This window comes from Orycteropus afer, unplaced genomic scaffold (assembly GCF_000298275.1).
Source record: "Orycteropus afer afer isolate SDZICR_OR568_19922 unplaced genomic scaffold, OryAfe1.0 scaffold00037, whole genome shotgun sequence".
Taxonomy (NCBI): Eukaryota; Metazoa; Chordata; class Mammalia; order Tubulidentata; family Orycteropodidae; genus Orycteropus; species Orycteropus afer.
The window spans coordinates 10,327,907-10,348,878 of record NW_006921624.1 but is presented as its reverse complement, the minus strand read 5'-3'; the positions used below and the strand labels follow the sequence as shown (position 1 = coordinate 10,348,878).

General features: G+C 41.8%; 1 protein-coding gene across 1 annotated transcript in view; it reads left to right on the top strand.

Moving 5' to 3' along the window:
* PAPPA (pappalysin 1) overlaps window positions 1-17,967 on the top strand; it is a 298,174-nt gene extending 280,207 nt beyond the window's left edge. Inside the window, exon 21 of the mRNA XM_007936757.2 lies at window positions 17,860-17,967. Within this exon, the coding sequence (XP_007934948.2) occupies window positions 17,860-17,967 (108 nt within the window). The remainder of the gene's footprint in view (window positions 1-17,859) is intronic.
* The last annotated feature ends 3,005 nt before the right edge of the window (window positions 17,968-20,972 follow it).

Here is a 20,972-nt window from a genome sequence, read left to right as displayed (position 1 = left end):
CCTCTCTATCCAGGATCTCCTACATAGATCCCTTTTCAAGTTGTTTCCATCTTTTTGCTACTGTAAATAGTGCTGCGATGAACATGGGTGTGCATGTATCTGTTCTTGTCCTGGCTCTCACTTCTTTAGGATATATAGCTAGTAATAGGATTGCTGGATAAACTGGTATTTCTAATTCCAACTTTTTTGAGGAATCGCCATACTGCTTTCCTCAGTGGTTGTATCATTTTAAGTCTCAGTGTATGAGAGTCCCAATCTCACCACATCCTCACTGGCATTTATTTCCTGTCTTGAACTTTGCTGTTAGTGCTGGGGCCAGATGGTATCTCATTGTTGTTTTGATTTGCATCTCTTTACTGGCTAATGATTGTGAACTTTTCTTCATGTGCTTGTTAGCTGCCTGAATATCTTCTTTGGTAAAATGTCTTCTGCTCATTTTTAAATTGGATTGTTTGTCTTTTTATTGTTGAAGTGTTCGAGTTTTCTATAAATTTTAGAGATGAGATCCTTGTCAGATATGTCATTGCCAAATATTTTTCTCCAATCTGTAGATTCTCTTTTTACTCTTTTGGCGAAGTCTTTTGAAGCACAAAAAAATTAATTTTTAGAAGGTCCCATCCATCTAGTTTATCTTCTGCTGTTGTGCATTTTGGGTTATGCTTGACAGTCTATTTATGCCATAAATTAGGGCCTCTAAGTTTGCCCCTATATTTTCCTTGAGGAACTTTATAATTTTAGGTTTCACATTTAAGTCTTTGATCCATCTGGAGTTAGTTTTTGTGTATGGTGTGAGGTACAGATCTTGTTTCATTTTTCTGAAAATGGATATCCAGTCTTGCCAGAACCACATCTAAACTATGTTTGTTGTTGTAAAATATAGATATATTTTTTTGCAACAATACAAAAAGAAAATAACATTAAAAAAATACTATAAGTCTGTAATACAGGATGAATATGTCAAGATTCAAGGAGCACACTCAAAGGAGAAGACTTGCTACATCTTTTGGTTGACAAATAATGATACTAGGGTTCTCTGAAGTCAGTCAATTTTGTATGGGCAATGTTTTTCAATATACCTACCTTTCTCTCTAATAAAAGACTGAAGGCATACCCTTTCTGCTGAAGTACAAGAGAATGAAATTTATTTTCTACTAATGAATTTTTTTCCCAACTATCGAAAAACTATACAATTTTTAAAAAACTCAGAAAGTAGAAAAGAAGAAAATAATTCAATGATTATCTTGTTATGCAAAGATAACTTCTGCTTTTATCTTGGTGTCTTTCATTCTGTGTATAAGTGTGTAGGTGGATGTGTCTATGTATATATCATTTACCTTATTTTATTTTGTTTACTATATTTCCAGTTTGGGATCTTGTTCTCTTTGCTTGTGTTCGTTTTGCTGTGGCACTGTTAGATGCTGTTGGATCAGTTCTGACTCATGCAACATTGACTGGTCCTGTGCCGTCCTAATGATTGTTGGCATGTTTGAGCCCATTGTTGCAGCCACTGTGTCAGTCCATTTTGTTGAGGATCTTCCTCTTCTTTGCTGACCATCTACTTTACTAAACATTATCTCTCTCCAGGGATGGTCCTTCCTCATAACATGTCCAAAGAACATGAGGTGAAATTTTGCCATCCTCAATTCTAATGAGTATTCTGGCTGTACTCTTCCAAGATAGATTTGGTCATTCTTCTGACAGTCAATGATATATTCTTCACAAACACCATGATTCAAATGCATCAATTCTTTGGTTTTCCTTACTCATTGTACAGCTTTTGCATGCATATGAGGTGATTGAAAATACCGTGGCTTGGGACAGGCACATCTTAGTCCTCAAAGTGACATCTTTGCTTTTGAACAGTTTAAAGAAGTCTTTTGCAGCAGATTTACCCAGTCCATTGTTTCATTTCTTGATTGCTTCTTCTGTGGACATTTATTGTGTATCCAAGTAAAATTAAATCCTTGACAGCTTCAATATTTTCTCGTTTTATCATGATGTTGCTTATCAGTCTAGTTGTGAGGATTTTGTTTTCTTTATCTTGAGGTTTAGTCTTTGATCTTCATCATTATGTGTTTCCAGTTCTCCTTGTGCAGTGTGGTTAAGCACTCAGCTGCTAATCAAAAGGTCAGCAGTTTAAACAACCAACTGTTCTGTGGGAAAAATATGTGTCAGTCTGCTTCTGTAAAGATTATAGCCTTGGAAGCCCTATGGGACAGTTCAACTGTGTCTTATAGGGCCACTGTGAGTCTAATGGACTTGATGGCAATGGGTTCAAATGCCCTTCATAGGGCAGATACAGCTTTCCTGTAGGTTCTTTCAGTTGTTCAAAGGTGTTCTGAAATTTCCTCAGATTGGAGATTGTTGGAAGTCTAACTTTTGGGTAAGAAAAGTGTCTCAAATACTTGGGGGTAAGAAAAGTATCTCAAAGTTACATTTCCTACAATTTAAATTTCCCAATTCAACTAAATCAACTCCAACTTCTTCAAACTTTTCTACTTTCTTTTGTATACTTTCTACTACTCTATGCACTAGACTAGTTTATAGGAGGTGCTAGATGGAGAAGACAGACAATAATACAAGATGCCATTAAGACCTCACATATGTCAGACACTATCACAGACACTTGGACTCCATTTTCTTATTTAATCCTCATGTCAGTCCTGGTGTTTGAAATACTAGTAACATAGCTTCTAGCATCATAGTAACACACAAGCCACTATAATACGATAAACTGATAGACGAGTGGTGCCATTGACTCAGTTCCAACTCATAATGACCCTATAGGACAGAGTAGAACTGCCACATAGAGTTTCCAAGGTTGTAAATCTTTATGGAAGCAGACTGCCTAATCTTCCTCTTATAGAGTGGCTGGTGGATTCAAACCACTCACCTTATAGTTAGCAGCTGTATGCCTTAACCACTGAGACATCAGAGCTCCTTTTCTATTCTGACAGGTTCCTAATATTATCACATTGGCCAGGTAAACCATTTTGAGCTTAGAGTTCTTACAGGACTCACCTAAGTTCACTCAGCTAGTGTGGCACAGTGCAAATTTGAACCCAGTTCTGTCCGGCTTGAGGGCCCAGATCTTTCTCCTATGTGGGGCGAAGTCTCAGAAGAGGAAAGCATTTGGGGGATAGGATCTTGTCCTCAGCACTTGACCATGACCTGCCTGTTCTGGTTGGAAACATTTCACTGTGAATTAAGACTGCCAGGGAATCTTGAGTGTGGGACCCTTCTCCTTGGCAAAGGTGAAAGTAGCTTCTTAATGCAGCAAAGACTGTCAGTGAGGCTCCCCATCTTGCCAGTCATTCCTGCCATCCCAGTTGGCCTAGACAGGAGTTTCCCCGGGGCATCCACAGGGCAAAAGAAACGCTTGGTTTCTGTCTCCAGCTTCCATTGTAGGAATCTTCTCAGGGGAGGAAAGGGACTGGCAGCTGGCTTCCTTCCTGCCATGCCCCTGCTCTTATCTGATGGACCTGTTTAGCACCCACTTGCACCCTTGGCCTCAATCCCATATGGTATAAGAATCTTCACCTATAAGCAGAGGATCCCAGGCTGGCACTCAGAAACTAACCCATACTGCATATTTGCTTTAAACATCTTCCTAAATCCGTTAGTTGAGTATTACTATGTACTGGGCTGTGGGCTAGGATCTTTGGGCATATTACCAATATCATTCAGACCCCAGAACCACCCAACAAAGTGGAAAATTGAGAATAAGAGAGGTGGAATCATTCGTGAAAGATGAGCCAGCTGTGTGGGTTTTAGGACTTCCTGACTCCAAACAAATAATAGTGGTTAATAGTTATTGAGAGCTTACTATTTGCCAAGCATCCCGTTAACTGCTTTTACATGTGTCATTCCATTTAATTGTCACACTAGTGCTGTTGTAACTATTGTCTTCTATCTTCATTCAATGAAACAGAGGTTCAGAAGGGTTAAGGTCACACAACCAATAAGTGGTAGAGCTGAGATGCAAACTAGTGAGTCTGAAACACAGAGCACCTGCCTCTAGCCACTGCTCTGAACATTTATTCCAATGAGTTTGTATCTTGCCCAAGTGTGTTAACCTTTCCCTGGCAGATGGGCTCCTTGCTTTGTGGATCTCCTGGAATGGAGTCCTGCATGTGAACTTCAGGCCCAGGGGCAAACTCTCAGCACCTTCTCTCAGACTTCCTTCTTGCCAACTCTCCACCTAAACCGCTTACCGGTCCCCAGGGCTGGGGCCTCCCAGCCCCTTGGCCCAGAGTGAAGTCTGTCTGCTCAGTCCAACCTTCCTCCTCTTGTTTGTCTGTATAGACACCAGCTGTTCCCCACATGTGCCTCATGGGGTGACCTGGGCCCGGCTGGCAGACAAGAGAAAGACCATGCAGGAAACTCTGACAGGAGTGTCCAGCTTCCTACCAGACACCCGTCTGCAGGGTGAGGCAGACAGGAAGGGGCAGGACTCAGCTTCTCAGGATGTCAGTTTATTATTTTCCTGTTGGAGCCTCGAATACAGAGCAGATTTCCAGAACAGTTTCTCTAAGAGTTTCTCTTCATAACCAAAAAAAAAAAAAAGAAGAAGAAGAAGAAAAATTACTTTATAATTGGAATCGTTCTAAGCAAGCATGTGTCAGGGTGTGAGGGAGAAAGGGGGAACAACCTTAACATATTCAACATACCAAGGCTTTCTAAGGTGTGGTGGCCTGGAACGCTAGTTATGATCATGTTTCAGGCGGCTGCCAAAAGACTGATTCTGGAAGATGTCTGCAGAGTTGGGGGGAGCCCCAGCTCTGCGACTTATTAGCTCTGTGACCTTAGACAGGCCAGACTCACCTTGGGTTTTTATCTCTCAGTATTTGTATTAGCTCATATCTTAGGACTCTCCACATGTTTTCCTGAGTGGGGTGGTCATTGAGCAGGAATTTGAAAGCTAGTTGGAACTAAGACTAGTACAGAATTCTCATTCTGAAGAGGTTAATCCCCAGTAGCATGCAGCGAAGGATGGCATAGCCATTGGCTGACACTAAGTTTGTTGTTGTTGTTATGTGCCGTCGAGTCAAACCCGACTCATAGCAACCCCTCCTTGGGTTTCCAAGGCAGTATCACTACGGAAGTAGGATTGCCCAACCTTCCTTCTGAGGAGTGGCTGGTGGGTTTGAACCACCAGCCATCTGGTTAGCAGGCAAGTGTCTTAGCCACTATGCTACCAGAGCTCCCAAAGTTGCCATATTTATTTGCTAAATCTCGTAACCCTACCTAAGTGAGAACATGGTTCCTTAAAAAAGGACCTTCATTCCAATATATAGCTCATTAATCTAGAGACTAGTTTTTTCTATAAGATACGTGAAGACAATCAAAGTCATTGAATGGAGAGCAGCTTTCTTAGCAGAGTGGTCCATGGTCTATGCTGATGAAGAGTTGGCTGGTGGCTTACAGAGCTGGGGATGTACACCAGTGTCTATTCTCAAGCCAGCAGCCAGAATGGTCCTTTTACAGCAACTCAGATCATATCAAGCCCTCTACACAAAGCCCTTAAGTGCATCCCCATTTCGCTCAAAGTAAAAACGAAAGTCATTTCAATGGCCCACAAGTTCCTACGTGCTCTTCTTGACCCCATTACCTCTCTGACTTCATCTCCCACTAGTCATGCTCTTGCTCATTCAACTGTGGCCACTCTGGACTGTTTGCTGTTTCTTGCACAGCCCAAGCATCCTCCTACCTTACAGCTATTGCCACTGGCTATTCCCTTAGCCTGGAACCCTCTTTTCCATTTATCCAGTGACTCACTCACCTCCTTCAAGTCTTTGCTCTCGTGTCAGTTACTTGATGAGCTTCCCACTGACCACCCACCCTACATCACACCCATTTGTCTTGGTTTCCACTTTTTTCTTCCTTCCCTAGCACTTATTACCTTGGCATATACTGTTGTTGTTGTTGTTGTTGTTATGTGCAGTCGAGTCGGCCCCGACTCATAGCGACCCTTCCTTGGGTTTCCGACTACAGAAGTAGATTGCCTTCCGAGGAGTGGCTGATGGGTTTGATCTGCCAGCCTTCTGGTTAGCAGTCAAGTGCCTTAGGTACTATGCTACCAGAGCCTCCTGGCATATACTAGGAGATGAATTTATTATTTATTACCTGACAATCCTTAGCACTCTCACCTTGCTAAATGCAAATTTCATGAGGGCAAGAAAAACCATCCCTTTTGGTCACTGATGTGTCCCAAATTCCAAATTATTTCACTGCTGCCTGTCCTGTAGAAGATACTCAACAAATATTTGTTAAATGAATATGTGTAGGGTAGTACCTGCTGTGTGATAGATACTGTGCTATGCTGTGACCAAGGTGCATTTGGCCCCAGCCATTGAGTTCATGTCTTGTGGACTAGTGGCCAGACATTTGGAGTATAGTAAATGCTGATGGGAACACAGAAAGTCAAGAAGGTCAAGGAGGCTGTGCAGAGAAGGCAGCATCAAAGGTGAGATCTGAAAAAGAAAGTAAGTCTTATCCAGGTTAAAGGAGTAGAGGGATGACCTAGCTGAGGATGGAAAGGAGAAGAATGTTTCTGGCAGAGAGCACAGTCTCTGCAAAGGCCCAGACATAAGGGAGAATATTAGGGAAAATATAATTCCCTGAGTATGGCGAGGACATAGTTCAAGGGCAGAAGGGACAGAGATGAACCTGAAGGAGGAGCAGGACTGGAGACTTGAAGGTTTTTATAAGCCAAGCCAGGAGACCATAGGGGGATTAAAAGGTTTCAAACACTGAACCAGCCTACAGCTTCTTGGAAGGCTTCCTGGAAAAGGTGATGAATGCATTGAACATGAATAATCAGTAAGATATAACAAGCAGGTTGTTAAGCAGACTAGGTTAATTCCTCTTTGTCCAGAAATCACCGGCTTCTGGAGTGTTATGATTTCTCCCATTTGGGGTACAGCCCTGACTTTTTCTTGTGCATGAAGTGGACTCTCATTTTAATTTGGTCCTATGAGGAATCAGACCCTTCTAGTAAAAACAAGTTATCATCTCCATCACCTTGCCAACATCACCATCACCAATATTATAGTCACTTCACCAACATCATCAGTGTCATCACTGATGTCATCATCATCATATTTATTACGGACATAAAAAATGCTTCATACTGTGCTAAGTGCTTTACCTGAAATTTATATTTTATCTAAAATATTTTTGTGTGGTGGGACTCTTATTACTTCCATTTTAGAGACAGAAAAACTGAAGCCAAAAGAAAGGACATTGCCTGATATCATATAGGAAGTCAATAACAGAATAAGGATTCAAACCCATCTCTCTCTCATGTAGGCCAGTGGTTCTGTTTCCACGACCACTTTAGCTACATTTAAACAGTCTCTGTATTCATAGATTTATTCCATTCCCTGTGCCAGGGACTGTATCGGGCTCTACCTCCAAACAACTTGTCATCACATCTTCATCTACTTCATTTCATTAAATCTTTCTGTCAACACTGTCAAGACTCTGAGACTCAGTTCATTTACATATTGTACATGGTGCTTGTGACAGAGGAGACCTTAAGGCTTGCAAAGCCTAATATATTGTAAAAATAGGTGTGGGGCCATTGTCTTACTTCTCTGATGTCATAAAGGGGAGAGAGAATCATTGTCTGTATCAACAGCCCAAGGCTGATTCCTATAAGGCAGAGGTCAGACATGCCTCCAACCTCCACACTTTTTGCCCATTCTGACACCAACTGTCCCTCCTATGGCACTCTCTACTTTTCCTACTGGGTTCAACAGTTTGTTGCAGTGGCCACACAGAACTCAGAGACAATACTCATGATGATGGGGTTTCTTAGGGACATAACAGGTTACAATTCAGGATTGTGAATGACTTAGTGTACAGTTATTCAATCAGGACAGCTTCTTCTCAGACATACCCACAGGAAAACCTCTCTCTGGCCCCTTGGCCTCAGCCTTGCTCAGGTGCAAGTGTTACAGAGCTCCTTTAGCTCTGCTGATAAGTACCCAGAGACACCCCACTCCTCCAGCAAGTCTCCTGCCTGAAGGCACTCACCTTTCTCATTCCATGAGTACGTAAGCTCACAGTGCTGTCTTGTGCACCATCTCTTGGTTCTGCTGCCTCTGCTACCTTAGATGCAGCTGTCTCTTACCATCTCTCTGCTTTTACAGCTCTCTCTGTCTCCTGGGTCGAGGGAGTTCCCAATGTGTCCAAAGGGCACACTTCTCTCCCAACTCTTCTTTTTTGGTAGTCAGGCCCCCCCTTTCCATCTCTGAGATGGCTCATTTTAGTCATAGCAGGGTAGCAAACTGGCCAATCCCCACAATAGGCTCTCATATACTTTATTTGCATGGCCCAATTCCCATAAGGATGCCATGCCCCTTATTTACTTATTAGAAAGCTATCCAATCTCCTTGGTGGGCCATAGCACCTCACATTTGCATAGTCCTACCCAGTCATTTGGTGGGAGTTACAAAGACTATGCCTAGAAGGGCCATATTGAGTAATTCACTACACTGCAAATATATACTATCTGGAGCTTTACAGGCAAAGATTGCCAACCCCTGCTTTATTATCTTGTTACTCAAAATATGGTCCAAAGACCATCTACATCACTCCTGAACTATTTAACAATGCTAAATCTCAGACTCCACCTCATTATTTTCATTTAGAAAATGCATGGTCTTCATCCTCTCCCTCTTCAAAATGATGTGTTTATTTTCTAAGATATAGTATTTTGGTTTGTTTATGTGTATACATGAGTATATGAGCCTTATGAATCCGATCTTTGAAGAACCATTACCTAAATATCCACTATAGATTCAACAATATCATAAGATAGAAATTCTGTATTAAATGTACAATTTGGAGATTCTTGAAATATTATCTCAATTTAAAAAGGTCTCAAAGTAATTTTATAAGGAAAATGATAAAAGACTTAAAAATGTTGTAGATGTCTTAGCTAATGCATCAACCCAGGTTATCTGTGCTTTTATTTGTCATCGACTACACTATTTTATAACTCCATAGAAACCAGAGTAAGGAGCCCCTGTAGTGCAGTGTTTAATTGCTGGACTAATAACTGAAAGATTGGTGGCTCAAACCCCACCCCAGCTGCTTTAAGGGAGGAAAGCTTGGCAAACTGCTTCCATAAAGATTGCAGCCAAGAAAACCCTATGGGGCAGTTCTGCTCTGTCACATGGGGTCAGCATGAGTTGGAATCAACTCAATGGCTTAGAATAGCAACAACAACAACGTAGAGTGAGAAGGAGTCCCTAGGTGGTGCAGACAGTTAACACTCTTGGGTGTTATCCAAGGGGTTGGCAATTCAAGTCCAGCCAGGGGTGCCTCAGACGAGACACATGATGCTCTACTTCCAAAGGATCAGCATTGAAGACCCAATGGACCACAGTCCCGCTCTGGCACACATGGGGTTGCATAAGTCAGAATGGACTCAATGGCCACTAGAAATAGAGCTAGCCATTAACTTGTAGAACACTGAGAGTAATGCAAATAATTGCTGACCATGAAATACAAATTGTGTCCGGTAGAATGCAATTTATTATCAACCTGTTCTGCATCTGTTTATAAATTAATTTCATCCTTCTTTACCTGATTAAAAGCCTGATATTTTGAGATCTCTTTTGAACTGGTAGTGATAACTTTCTTCAATGGTTCCCTCATTAATTACTAAGTTAAGTAAAATCTTTGACACTTTTTTTTTAAAGACCCTGAGACTGAGAGGGTAAAATGACTTGCCCAAAGCCCCACAGCTGGAAGATGACTGAGCAAATGCTTCCTGACAGTCAGCATAGGATTTCTCTTGCTTCTCCCCCTGCACACTCTCTGCATGTTACCTCCGTCTTGTGTTGGAGTCAGAATCCAACCCCTGTCTGTCTCCCAGCCCTAGACGAGACCAGGGCCTTGTGGTGCATTTGCATGGGCTGCATTCCTGAGCCTCTCACACGCGGATGGAGGTGTTAGCCTGGGCAGCTCCCCCAGAGGGAGAAACCACCATGCTTGAGCACTGTCTCCAGCCCAAAAAGAAAGGGGAGAGAGCCCTGGCCTATAGTAGTAATTGGCCAGGGCTTGTTGAAAGAGCAAGAGTGGGTGGCCAATCCATTTGTGGGACATCCTAGCCACATGGTGCTGGGAATCCACAAATGTAAACTGGTCACCGCGACGTTCATGCTGCAGGTGACAGGTGTTCTTGGGAGGCTGTCTGGGGAAAAAGGTGGGAAGTTACTCAAGGAGTCAGGGGATCTGATAATCAAGCTCAGAGCACTCACTTTATTAGAGTCAGACTATTGTCTCCATGCCTCAGCTTCTTTCTCTGTGAATAGGGAACCCTAGTTCCTGCTCTGCAAGCTTCCGGGGGACGGTACCTACAAATGGTTGCAAACATGTATCAGATTCCAGGCCACTTGCCAGCTCTGTGACTAATCCCTTTGCATCTTAGTTTCCTCTGAGATGTAAAATTAGGGTTGCTGGTAGGAATGAGTATACATTGAGTTTATTTCAATACCAGGCACATAATAAGGTAATAAAAGATACTGACTATTAAAAAGACAAAGCCGCCAAACTCGCTGGTTGTGAAGAAAGTGTCTTTTTCTTACTCTACTTGCTAAAGGGCGCTCACTCTCTGAAGATGAGTCTGAAATCCTGTATCCTCTACTTAATTGACTAATTGTGAGGCCCAGGGAAAGTTTGTTTTGTGTTAAACACTGAGAAGGCTCTTACTTTCTCTTGTGCAAAAAGGGTGGATAATAAGATAGCTTCACAAGGTTGTGTGATGTCATTGAGCTATTATATGGAAATCATCTGGCACAAGGAAGGGAGTCAGGAAGTGTTAGAATGCTGGCCGTTCCCTACTGTGAACTTGTGTGAACAGGCTTCGATTTTCCAGGTCAGACCAAGGAATACCTGGGAAAGTAGATGGAGCTGGTGAGCCCCATTCTTCTCTTCCCAGCTGCAGGCCCTTGATTAGCGAGTAAGCTTGTGATTAGTTGTTGTTGGGTGCTGTGGAGTTGGTTCCAATTCATGGAGACCCTATGTTCCACAGAATGAAGCACACCAGGTCCTCACCATCCTCACAATTGTTGATCTACTTGTGCCCATTCCTGCATCCACTGTGTCAATCCATCTTGTTGAGGGTCTTCCTCTTTTTTTTGCTGATCATGCATTTTACCAAGTATGATGTCATTCTCCAGGGACTGGACCCTCCTGACAACAGGACCAAAATATGAGAGGTGAAATCTCACTATCCTCCCTTCTAAGGAGCATTCTGACTGTACTTCCATGATAGATTTGTTTGTTCTTCTGGCAGTCAATATTGTATTTAATATTTTTCACCAACACCATAATTCAAATGCATCAATTCTTCTTTGGTCTTCCTTATTTGTTGTCCAGCTTCCTCATGCATATGACATGATTAAAAATACCGTGGCTTTGGTCAGGCACACCTTAGTCTTCAAAGTGGTATCTTAGCTCTTCAACACTTTAAAGAAGTCTTTTGCAGCAGATTTGCCCAATGCAATATGTCATTTGATTTCTTGATTGCTGCTTTCATAGGTGTTGATTGTGGATCCAAGTAAAATTAAATCCCTGACAACTTCAATCTTTTCTCTAAATTTCACGATGGTGCATATTGATCTAGTTGCAAGGATTTCTGATTACTTTAAGTTGAACTGTAATCCATATTGAAGGCTATAGTCTTTGATCTTCATCAGTAAGTATTTCAAGTCCTCTTCGTTTTCAGCAAGCAAGGTTTTATCGTCTGTGTATATGTGAGGTGGCACACACCTCTCCTGATTTAAGCTATGTAGTATCCTCTTGTTCTATTTGAACTGCTTTTTCTTGGTCTGTGTACAGGTTCCTCATGAGTACAATTAAGTGTTCTGGAATTCTTGTTCTTTGCAATGTCATCCATAATTTGTTGTGAACCACACAATTGAATGACTTTACATAGTCAATAAAACACAGATAAGCATCTTTTTTATCTTCTTTGCTTTTAAGCAAGATCCATCTGACATCAACAAAAATGATATCCCTTGTTCCACATCCTCTTCTGAATTTGCCTTGAATTTCTGGCAGTTCCCTGTCAATGTACTGCTGCAACTCTTTTTGAATTATTTTCAGCAAAATTTTACTTGTGTGTGACATTAACGATATTTTTCTATAGTTTGTGCATTCTGTTGGGCCAGTTTTGTTTGGAATGGGTACAAATGTGGGTCTCTTCCAGTTGGTTGGCCAGGTACCTGTCTTTAAATTTTTTTGGCATACCAGCTATCCAGAGGGACCTAGTAGTTGAACCTGTGGGCTTGGGACTATAGTCATAGGGGACATCAAGCTCAATTGGCATAACATACTACACAAAACATTATTCTACCTCCTACTTTGGCAAGTAGTGACTGGGATCTTAAAAGCTTGCAAGTAGCCATCTAGATGCAACAATGGGTCTCTCCTCATCCAGAGTAAAGAAGAATGAAGAAAACCAAAGATTCATGGAAACAATTAGTCCTAGTGACTGGTATACCATGTGATCTGCAGCCTATAAACTATGAGACCAGAAGAACTAGATGGTGCCTGGCTACCACTGTTAACCACTTAGAGGGGGATCTGTGTAGGAGGTCCTGGATAGAGAGGGAGAACAATGTGGAACAAAACTCAAAATCATTTGGGAAAAGAAAAGGGGGGGGGGGGACCAGGTTTGATAGAGCCTGGTGGCACCAATGAGACTATGGCCTCTAGCTGCCCTTCAGGTCTGGATTTGAAACCACATCTGTGGCTTCCAGCCAAGCAAAAGACAGGCATAGAAGTTGAACATTTACCTGAGGTAAATACACTCCTTGAAGAGATCAATCGTGGGAGAAAGAAGGCCTGTTTATGCACAGGGAGACAGCTCAGGGGGCAGGAGTGCATGGAGGGATGGACACAGGGAAGAGGTGACCGTCAGGAGAATGTGGGAGGGAAGCTGTTGCATTGGGGTAAATTGTGGTCAATGTCATGAGACAAAGTGTATATGAACTGCTGTATGGAAAGTGAATTTGCTCTTTAAATTTTCACCCAAATCACAATTAAAAAAAAAAAAAATTCTTGGCATAGATGAGTGAGTTCTTCCAGCTTTGCTTCCCTTTGTTGAAACATCTCAATTGATATTCCATCAATTCCTGGAGCCTTGCTTTTCACCAATGGCTTTAGTGTAGCTTGGATTCTTTCTTCAATACCATCAGTTCTTGATCATATACTACTCCTGACCTGGTTGAATATTGACCAATTCTTTTTGGTACAATTACTGGGTATATTCCTTCCATCTTCTTTTGATGCTTCCTGCATCATTCAATATTTTGCCCATAGAATACTTCAATATTTCAACCCAAGAATTGAATTTTTACTTTAGTTCTTTCTGCTTGAGAAATGCCTGGCATGTTCTTCTCTTTTGCTTTTCTAATTCCAAATCTTTGTACATTTCATTATACTACTTTACTTTGTCTTCTCAAGGCACCTTTGTATATCTTCTGTTCACCTCCTTTACTTTATCATTTTTTCCATTCCCCTTAGCTGTCCAGGGAGGGGTCACTATGATCAAATTGACTCGATGGCAGTGAGTTTGAGTTTAGCTGTCATATTCTGATTGGATTTCCTTCCCTTAATTTCCAAATGGCATTCTTTTTTTGAAAATGCTGACCCTACCTGAGCTGACCCGGGAAAGAGAAGAGTGGTTCTCCCAAGCCAACATAGCCAAAGTGACCAGACTGGTCTGAGAAGCTGATGGAACTAGGGAAGACAGAAAGGGGAACATGCAAGATAGCGTTTATATGGGGAAATCTCCATTTGTAATTCTTTTATGGACAAGGCATTGCCCGCTGTTGTCTCAGTCTGAGAAGGGTATTCAGCCAAATGAGAACTTAGAGACCATTAACTCTTAAGGTACAGATGGGGAAACTGGAGCCTAGAGAAGGGAAATACCTTGTGCAAAATCAGCTAGCAAGTAAATGCAAGGGCAGATGCTTCAGACATACACCTTGTCTGTCTCCATATATTCATTTGTTCATCTATTCCTGGATCAACTGAATATCTACTATGTGTTGTACCAAAACTCAGTACTGAGGATGCCATGTTCAATAACAGTCATGGTCACTGCCCAGACTGAGTTGATGACAAAGTGAAGAAGACATCCAATAATTCAAGAAAAGAAAGATGTTTGAGATGGAGTGAAGGTGATGATGTCCTCTGTGGATAGACCAATGAGGGAGGAGGTGATACATGAGGTGATACCTAAAGAGGAAAGGGTGCTGCTAGGTGAAGGGCCTAGTGAGTGCCTCCAGGGTGGCATATATTTGTTGAAACATCTCAGTAGATCAATTCCTGGTCCCTGTTTTTTGCCAATCCCTTCAGTGCAGCTTCAACATCTTCCTTCAGTACCATTGGTTCTTGATCATATTCCACTTACTGAAATAGATGAACATTGAACAATTCTTTTTGGTACAGTGACTCTGTGTATTCCTTTCATCTTCTTTTGATGCTTCCTGCATCATTCACTATATTGCCCATAGAATCTTTCAATATTTTGATTTGAGGCTTAAATTGCCTCTTCAGTTCTTTCAGCCTGAGAAATGCCGAGTGTGTTCCTCCTTATTGGTATTCTAACTCCAGGTCTTTGCATATTTCATTATAATAATTGACTGTCTTCTCAAGCTGCTCTTTGAAATGTTCTGTTCAACTCTTTTATCTTGTCATTTCTTCCACTTGCTTTAGCTACTCTCCATTCAAGGGCAAGTTTCAGAGTCCCTTGTGACATCCATTTTGGTCATGAGGCTGGCACAGGACCGGGCAGTGTTTCATTCTGCTGTACAGAAAGTCACTATGAGTCAGAGATGACTCGATGGCAACTAACAGCAACAACAATTGAAGGGTATTTCAGGCAGAACAACAGTAATGGCTAAAGATGTGAAAGTAGGAAAATTTTGGAGTATTTGAAAAACAAACAAACAAAAAATTTAATTAAAAAGGCACAGAGAATAAGTGCAAAAGGGGAGCCAGGTGAGGTCAGAACTTTCAAGGTCTTGAATTCACGTTATGGTTTTGGATTTTATTCCAAGAGGTAAAATGTGCTAAATTGCTATCTGTATGAGGTACAGCAAAAAATAAAAGAGACACATCAGGTATAAAACTATTCCTAATGGGTCTCAGAGCTCATGGGGAAGTGTTACAGAGAGGATGCTAGCAAAGATATTAGAGGTAACTGGATCACTTTAATTCTAATTAGAATGTGGGCAAGGGCAGGAGAAGGGGAGAGATAATGTGATGGGTGAGTTGGGGACAAAGAAGTTGTCCAAGTCTGGGAAGGTGGTAGAGAGGGAACAATAGACAGGAAAGGTGAAATATGCATCAGTGAGAAACTGACATTCAGTACACAAGCACTCAGCTTTGCTATCTCCTAAACGTTAGCCCATGTGCTAGTGGCTTTCAAGTGTTTCTTCTTGTTTGGTTGTCACACCACAGAACTACAGTTTGTTTGTTTGTTTAAATTTCTACTTTATAGATGTAGAACTGAGGGTGATGACAATGAAGTTATTTTTCCAAAGTCATTCAGCAAGTATGAGGCGAGAAGGATCCCAACCCAGGCTTTTAGATTCTCATTGTCATTGCTCTCCCCACTTTTCCTCAGTTGCTTGGATTTGGACTTGGCTGTGCCTTTAATTTCCCCCTAAAAGTGGAGGATTTTCTCTATATGTCTCTTTCAACTCCAATGTTCTGTGCTTCTCTTGGAGATTAAGAAGTTGCAGGAGAATATTCTCAGTGGAGGCCACAGAGAATAAATGCCAGATCAGGAAACAGCAAATAGTAGACAGAAAAAGAAGAAAATGTTTATCCTCGCTTCAAACACCTGTTAATTTAAATTTGAAATAGTAACGAAGATGTGTTAACCATGAGTGCAAAGGAAGAGACAGATGAGAAAGATGAGAGAGAGAGATGGAGAAAGGAATAGAAATTTATTCATTCTATGGCTAAGGCCCTGGGAAAACGACAGTGAACAAGACCAATATTGTCCCTACCTCATTAGCCATAGAATTGGTGGGAGGATTCACAAAACAAGCAAAAAGAAGTGGAGATTTGATAGAAAGATAGATAGCAGGCAGATAGATGGATGTATACATAGGGAGATATAATTGAGCACTTGGCATATCTTGAGCACTGTATAATAAGTGAATTATCTCACTTATCCTTCCTCATGCCTTCAGAATGTGGGCACTATCATCGTCCCCATTTAATGAATGAGTCAACTGAGTCTCAGACAAATTGTCACATACCCAAGGTCAAGTAGGTGAGAGAGCTGGGACTTATATTTAAATGTTCCTGATGTTCAATCCCACGTTTTAAATTATTGCAAAATTACAGCAAAGAGGGGAAGAGGGAGGAAGAGGGGGAGGAAAGACAAAGAGGCAGAGAGGAAAATGAGTTCGATAACAGAGAATGAGGCCACAAGTGCGTGAGAGAGTGTGAGGGAGACAAAGATGCTCTCTGAGACTATTTGAGCTCTTGGAGACCTTGCCCAGGCAGGAGGCGAATGAGGTCATTAAATCCATCTGCGCAGATGGGGACCCTCTGGGGAAAGTTGTATGCAAATGTCATGATGCAATGAGGTGAAATCAACTTGCAGTTAGTGCAGGCTGGGGCTCAAGCAGGGAAAGAGAGATCATTTGCTGCATGGAGAAGACACTTTATCTGCTGAGCTCCTCCTATCAGCTTCTAGAAAGCAAGCTGGCCAAGGTCACAGAGCATGTAAAGGGATGGAATGGGAACTGGAACTAAGGGCTCTCGATTTTTTTTTTTTTTAATGTTATAATGTATTTCTGAAGACCTTCAACCACATTTTGTGCAAAGCCTATATGTGAAATATTCCCTGTTCAAAATTACAGGCCCAAAGTAGGTGGTTTGCGTTGGCTTGAGATATGCTTTCGCAGTTTTCATGATCACCTCCCCAAACCAAAATTGCCGATATGAAATTAAGGAGTGATGGTGGCACAACAGTTAAGCATTCAGCTGCTAACCCAAAGGTTTGAATCCACCCAGTAGCTCCACAGGAGAAAAACTTGATGATTAGAAGCTCTGGTGGCATAGTGCCTAATGCATTTGATTGCTAATCAGAAGGCCCAGCTCCTGTAAAGATTACAGCCTAGAAAACCCTGAGGCAGTTCTTCTCATCACATGGAGTTGCTCCAAGTGTCTATAACAACATATAGAGAGTTAAGTTTTGTTTGTTTGTTTGTTTGTTAAATACTTTTATACTCTTTAATGCACTTGATTATCATAATAGTCATATGTTAGGTTTTCCATCATACGGTTATATTAACCAACTTTGGTTTAGTACAATCTAATTTTTCATCCATGATTTCATCCAACCTTATACTTATTTCACAGTCCAGGTTGGGTCTTATTTCTATAGATAGAAATCTAAGGCTCAGAGAGAAGTAGCTTGTCTTACTTTAAATACAGAATTGTCACTTTTTACTTTGGGCAAATGACTGCCTGTTTCTTGGCCTCAGTTTCTTCATCTGTAAAAGGGTACTTATTTTACAGAGTTGTCAAAAGGATTCAATGGTTTCCTGTTTGGAAAGTACTTAGCACATTGCCTGGTCCATAGAAAGTACCCACACCCCCTGACTTCCAAAGGAAGCTGCTAAAATGACAATTATGATGACTTTGATAAAGATTATCACAGAGCTAACAAGAAGCAGAACCACAACTTGAGCTTGAGTGTTCTGTTTGCCAAATCCAGTGATTATCCCCATGCCCTGCACTGCTTCTCTAAAAATTACTGACTCAGACCCAAAACTCCTGTGCTCATACTTTCTCTCTTTCTCTCTCCAGGTCACCCCCTTCCCTATGTCCTGTGATCTACAAGGTGACTGTGCTTGTCGGGACCCCCAGGCCCAAGAACACAGCCAGAAAGACCTCCGGGGATACAGCCATGGCTAAGGAAGAACAAGGAGTTGTCAAAGCATTCCCAGTGCCAGGACCCGCATCCCTTTGGTATTGATTTCACAGTCAGCTGCTCAATGGAATGGCCTCTCCACACCAGGGATCCTTAGCACCCAACCGGTCTGCCTTTAATTTCACCCAGGAAGGACTCACAGTGGGGCAGATGAACCAAGTCTTTCCATGTTCAATGATGGAATGGAATCCCATCCCAAAGTCTTAGATGGATTGCAAATATAGCATGCAGTCACAGAGCCTCCTAATATTCTAACCGTTTGTAATACAACCACAGCAAGGAACATATTCTTTATCTAGGAGTGTGCACATCTGTGGTTAGAACACATGCATGCATACACACCCATACAGACATATGTGTAAGGGCAGTTTTGGAGACTGAGCAGAGAGACTGGAACAAAACTCAATCTTTCCTTTCCCAAGCTCCTAGCCAGCACTGTCCTTGGGAGAAAGAGAGTTGCAGAAACTGCTAGGACCAAGCATGGAGATGCCAAGATAGCTTACACCCTGAGGCTTGGAATGTGCAGAGCATGCATACTTGTGCAGTCTTTTGGGATTGGAAGTTAAATGGTCTCAGGCCACCTACATTCTAGGGAACAAGGACCCAGGAAGAGGTAAAGAATCGAAGGTATGCAAAGTCCCACAATTCTTCTGCTGCCATAGGGATTTTACCCCAACACAAAGGTTCAAGGCCAAGTTGGAAAAGGCTTAGGATTAGAATGTCAAGGTGTTATACCAGCCCCCTGCTTGAGGTCATATTATCCCTCCAGAACCCACCTGTTCTCCGAATCTTGCCTTGGGACCACATTTGCTGCTACTTTTCCTGCTGCTCTATCCTATACATTGAGTAACCCAAGATGGTAGGACTAGGTTAGGAAAAACCCCACACAACCGAACAGTCTGCCTTAAAAGTGACCCACATTCTTCCATGACTCCTCATCTCTTAGTCTTTCTGTAGAAGAAAAACCCTCATTGGCCCACATGGTGAGAAGTTAAGTCTCCCATGAGTGGCTTCTTATCCTAGAAGGGAGTTGAGGGACTTAAAATGCTGGAACTCTCACCAAGAATGCAGAATGTCTAAGCCAGTGTTAGATTTTGTAATCAAGAGGAACAGTGTTAAATTTTTATGATGTTGGAGCCATCCAGAGACTGTTGGAATTGTAGGCAATCTTAGATTATTATTCTCATCCCAGCTTTCCTAGCCCACCGGGCTAGAGTAGGCTTTGGTCCTGAGGACCTCACTGTTGCCCCAAGTAAGTCAAATTCTGGAGCTAGAGGATCATCTTGGATACAATCAGTCTAGACTGTGACCTAGAGGATGGCCCTAGGAGGGAAGTCAAAGAGTTTACAGCCTCAGTCCTCAACAACCCAACCCAGTCATGGTGTTTTCCATATAGTTTTCCTGCTATTGGTACTCCTTCCCACACCTGTGACTGGGAACCCTTCCCTCTTGACTATGTTCAGCCTCCAAAAGTTAAGAGAAAATTAGTCAAATGCACACGAAAGTCCCCACTTCTTTTGGTACTCCTTTGCCTCTTTTTAGACTGTTGCCTGTCCACTTCCTTTGAACTAATATTGGAAGAGATAAATATAGAATGAAGTGGAAAGAATGATTAAGTCAGCCATACTTTCTGAAACCTAGAACTGGGGAAATGAGGAGATTAAAGGGTCTAAATTAGTATCACACAAGGATTACTGTAAATCAAGTCATCCCAAGTCTGAGTGAAGACCAACAATACAGAGTGTGGCATAGGAAAGGGAATGATCAGGCACCTGTGCTTCTCCTCATTTCTGCATCCAAGGCAGACATTGTTCATCATCATAGCCCTTTATAATCAAAACTCACTGCCATCAAATTGGATCCAACTCATAGCAACCCCTCCTTGGGTTTCTGAGACGGTATCACTATGGAAGTAGATTGCCCAACCTTCCTTCCAGGGAGTGGCTGGTGGGTTTGAACTGTCAGCCTTCTGGTTAGCAGTCAAATGCCTTAGGTACTATGCCACCAGAGCATTCTTTGTTGTTGTTGTTATTTGCCATCGAGTCGGCCCCGACTCATAGCGACCCCTCCTTGGGTTTCCGAGGCAGTATCACTACAGAAGTAGGAATGCCCAACCTTCCTAGGGGCACCAAAAATAATTTCAGAAATTTTCTTACTATATCATAGCCAACAGCAATTACATGTTGATTAACATGTTGAAGAAGACATATTTTGGCCATATGAAGGTGTTGTTCATATAGGTGCCCACAGATGAGGAAGTAGTATTTAGGTTGTTAACATGGCTTATATCATGTTACACAGTCTGAGACTGGGTTCCAGAATGGAGATGCTGCCACCATTATTAAAGACAGGATCAAATCCTTCATATTTTCCTCCTTACCAATATTTCATTTATTTTCAAGATTTCTGTAATTATCTGGATATATCCTTAGCAAAATAATATTAGAAGCTTGATCCCATGTTGACACCTCTTTCCAATATCTTAGAACTTTTGACAACTTGTAAGGCCCTTCTCTTGTCCTAGTTTAATTAACAAAATGTCTCCTCTGAAGTGTTAGCTTAGAAAGTTTGAGCTAAAAAAGAAGACAGTGTCAGCCTTCTGAATGGTTTAATTACACTAATAAGTAATGCAGAAAACTTTGAAGACCCAAAGACTACGTTATAAAAGGTGAGATTGCAGGAACCGTAGAAGAACCTCACAAGCTTCTCTTAAATTAGTCCTCATCCTCTTTCTTCCTCTGCTTTCACCGTCACTCATCCCTACATTCCCCAGCTCAGTGACCTTTCCTGGAGTCTTATTCCTATCTTCAGACTCATAGATTAACTTGAGTACTTCAAAGTAAAGACCCACCTAGTCTTAACATCATTTTTCACACAGGTGCCCACAGACAAGGAAGCAGTGTTTAGGTGATTGACATAGCTTGTACCCTGTTACAAAGTACATGGCTAGCCCCAAGCCGAAATGAAAGGTGAAACTAACAAGTCCATC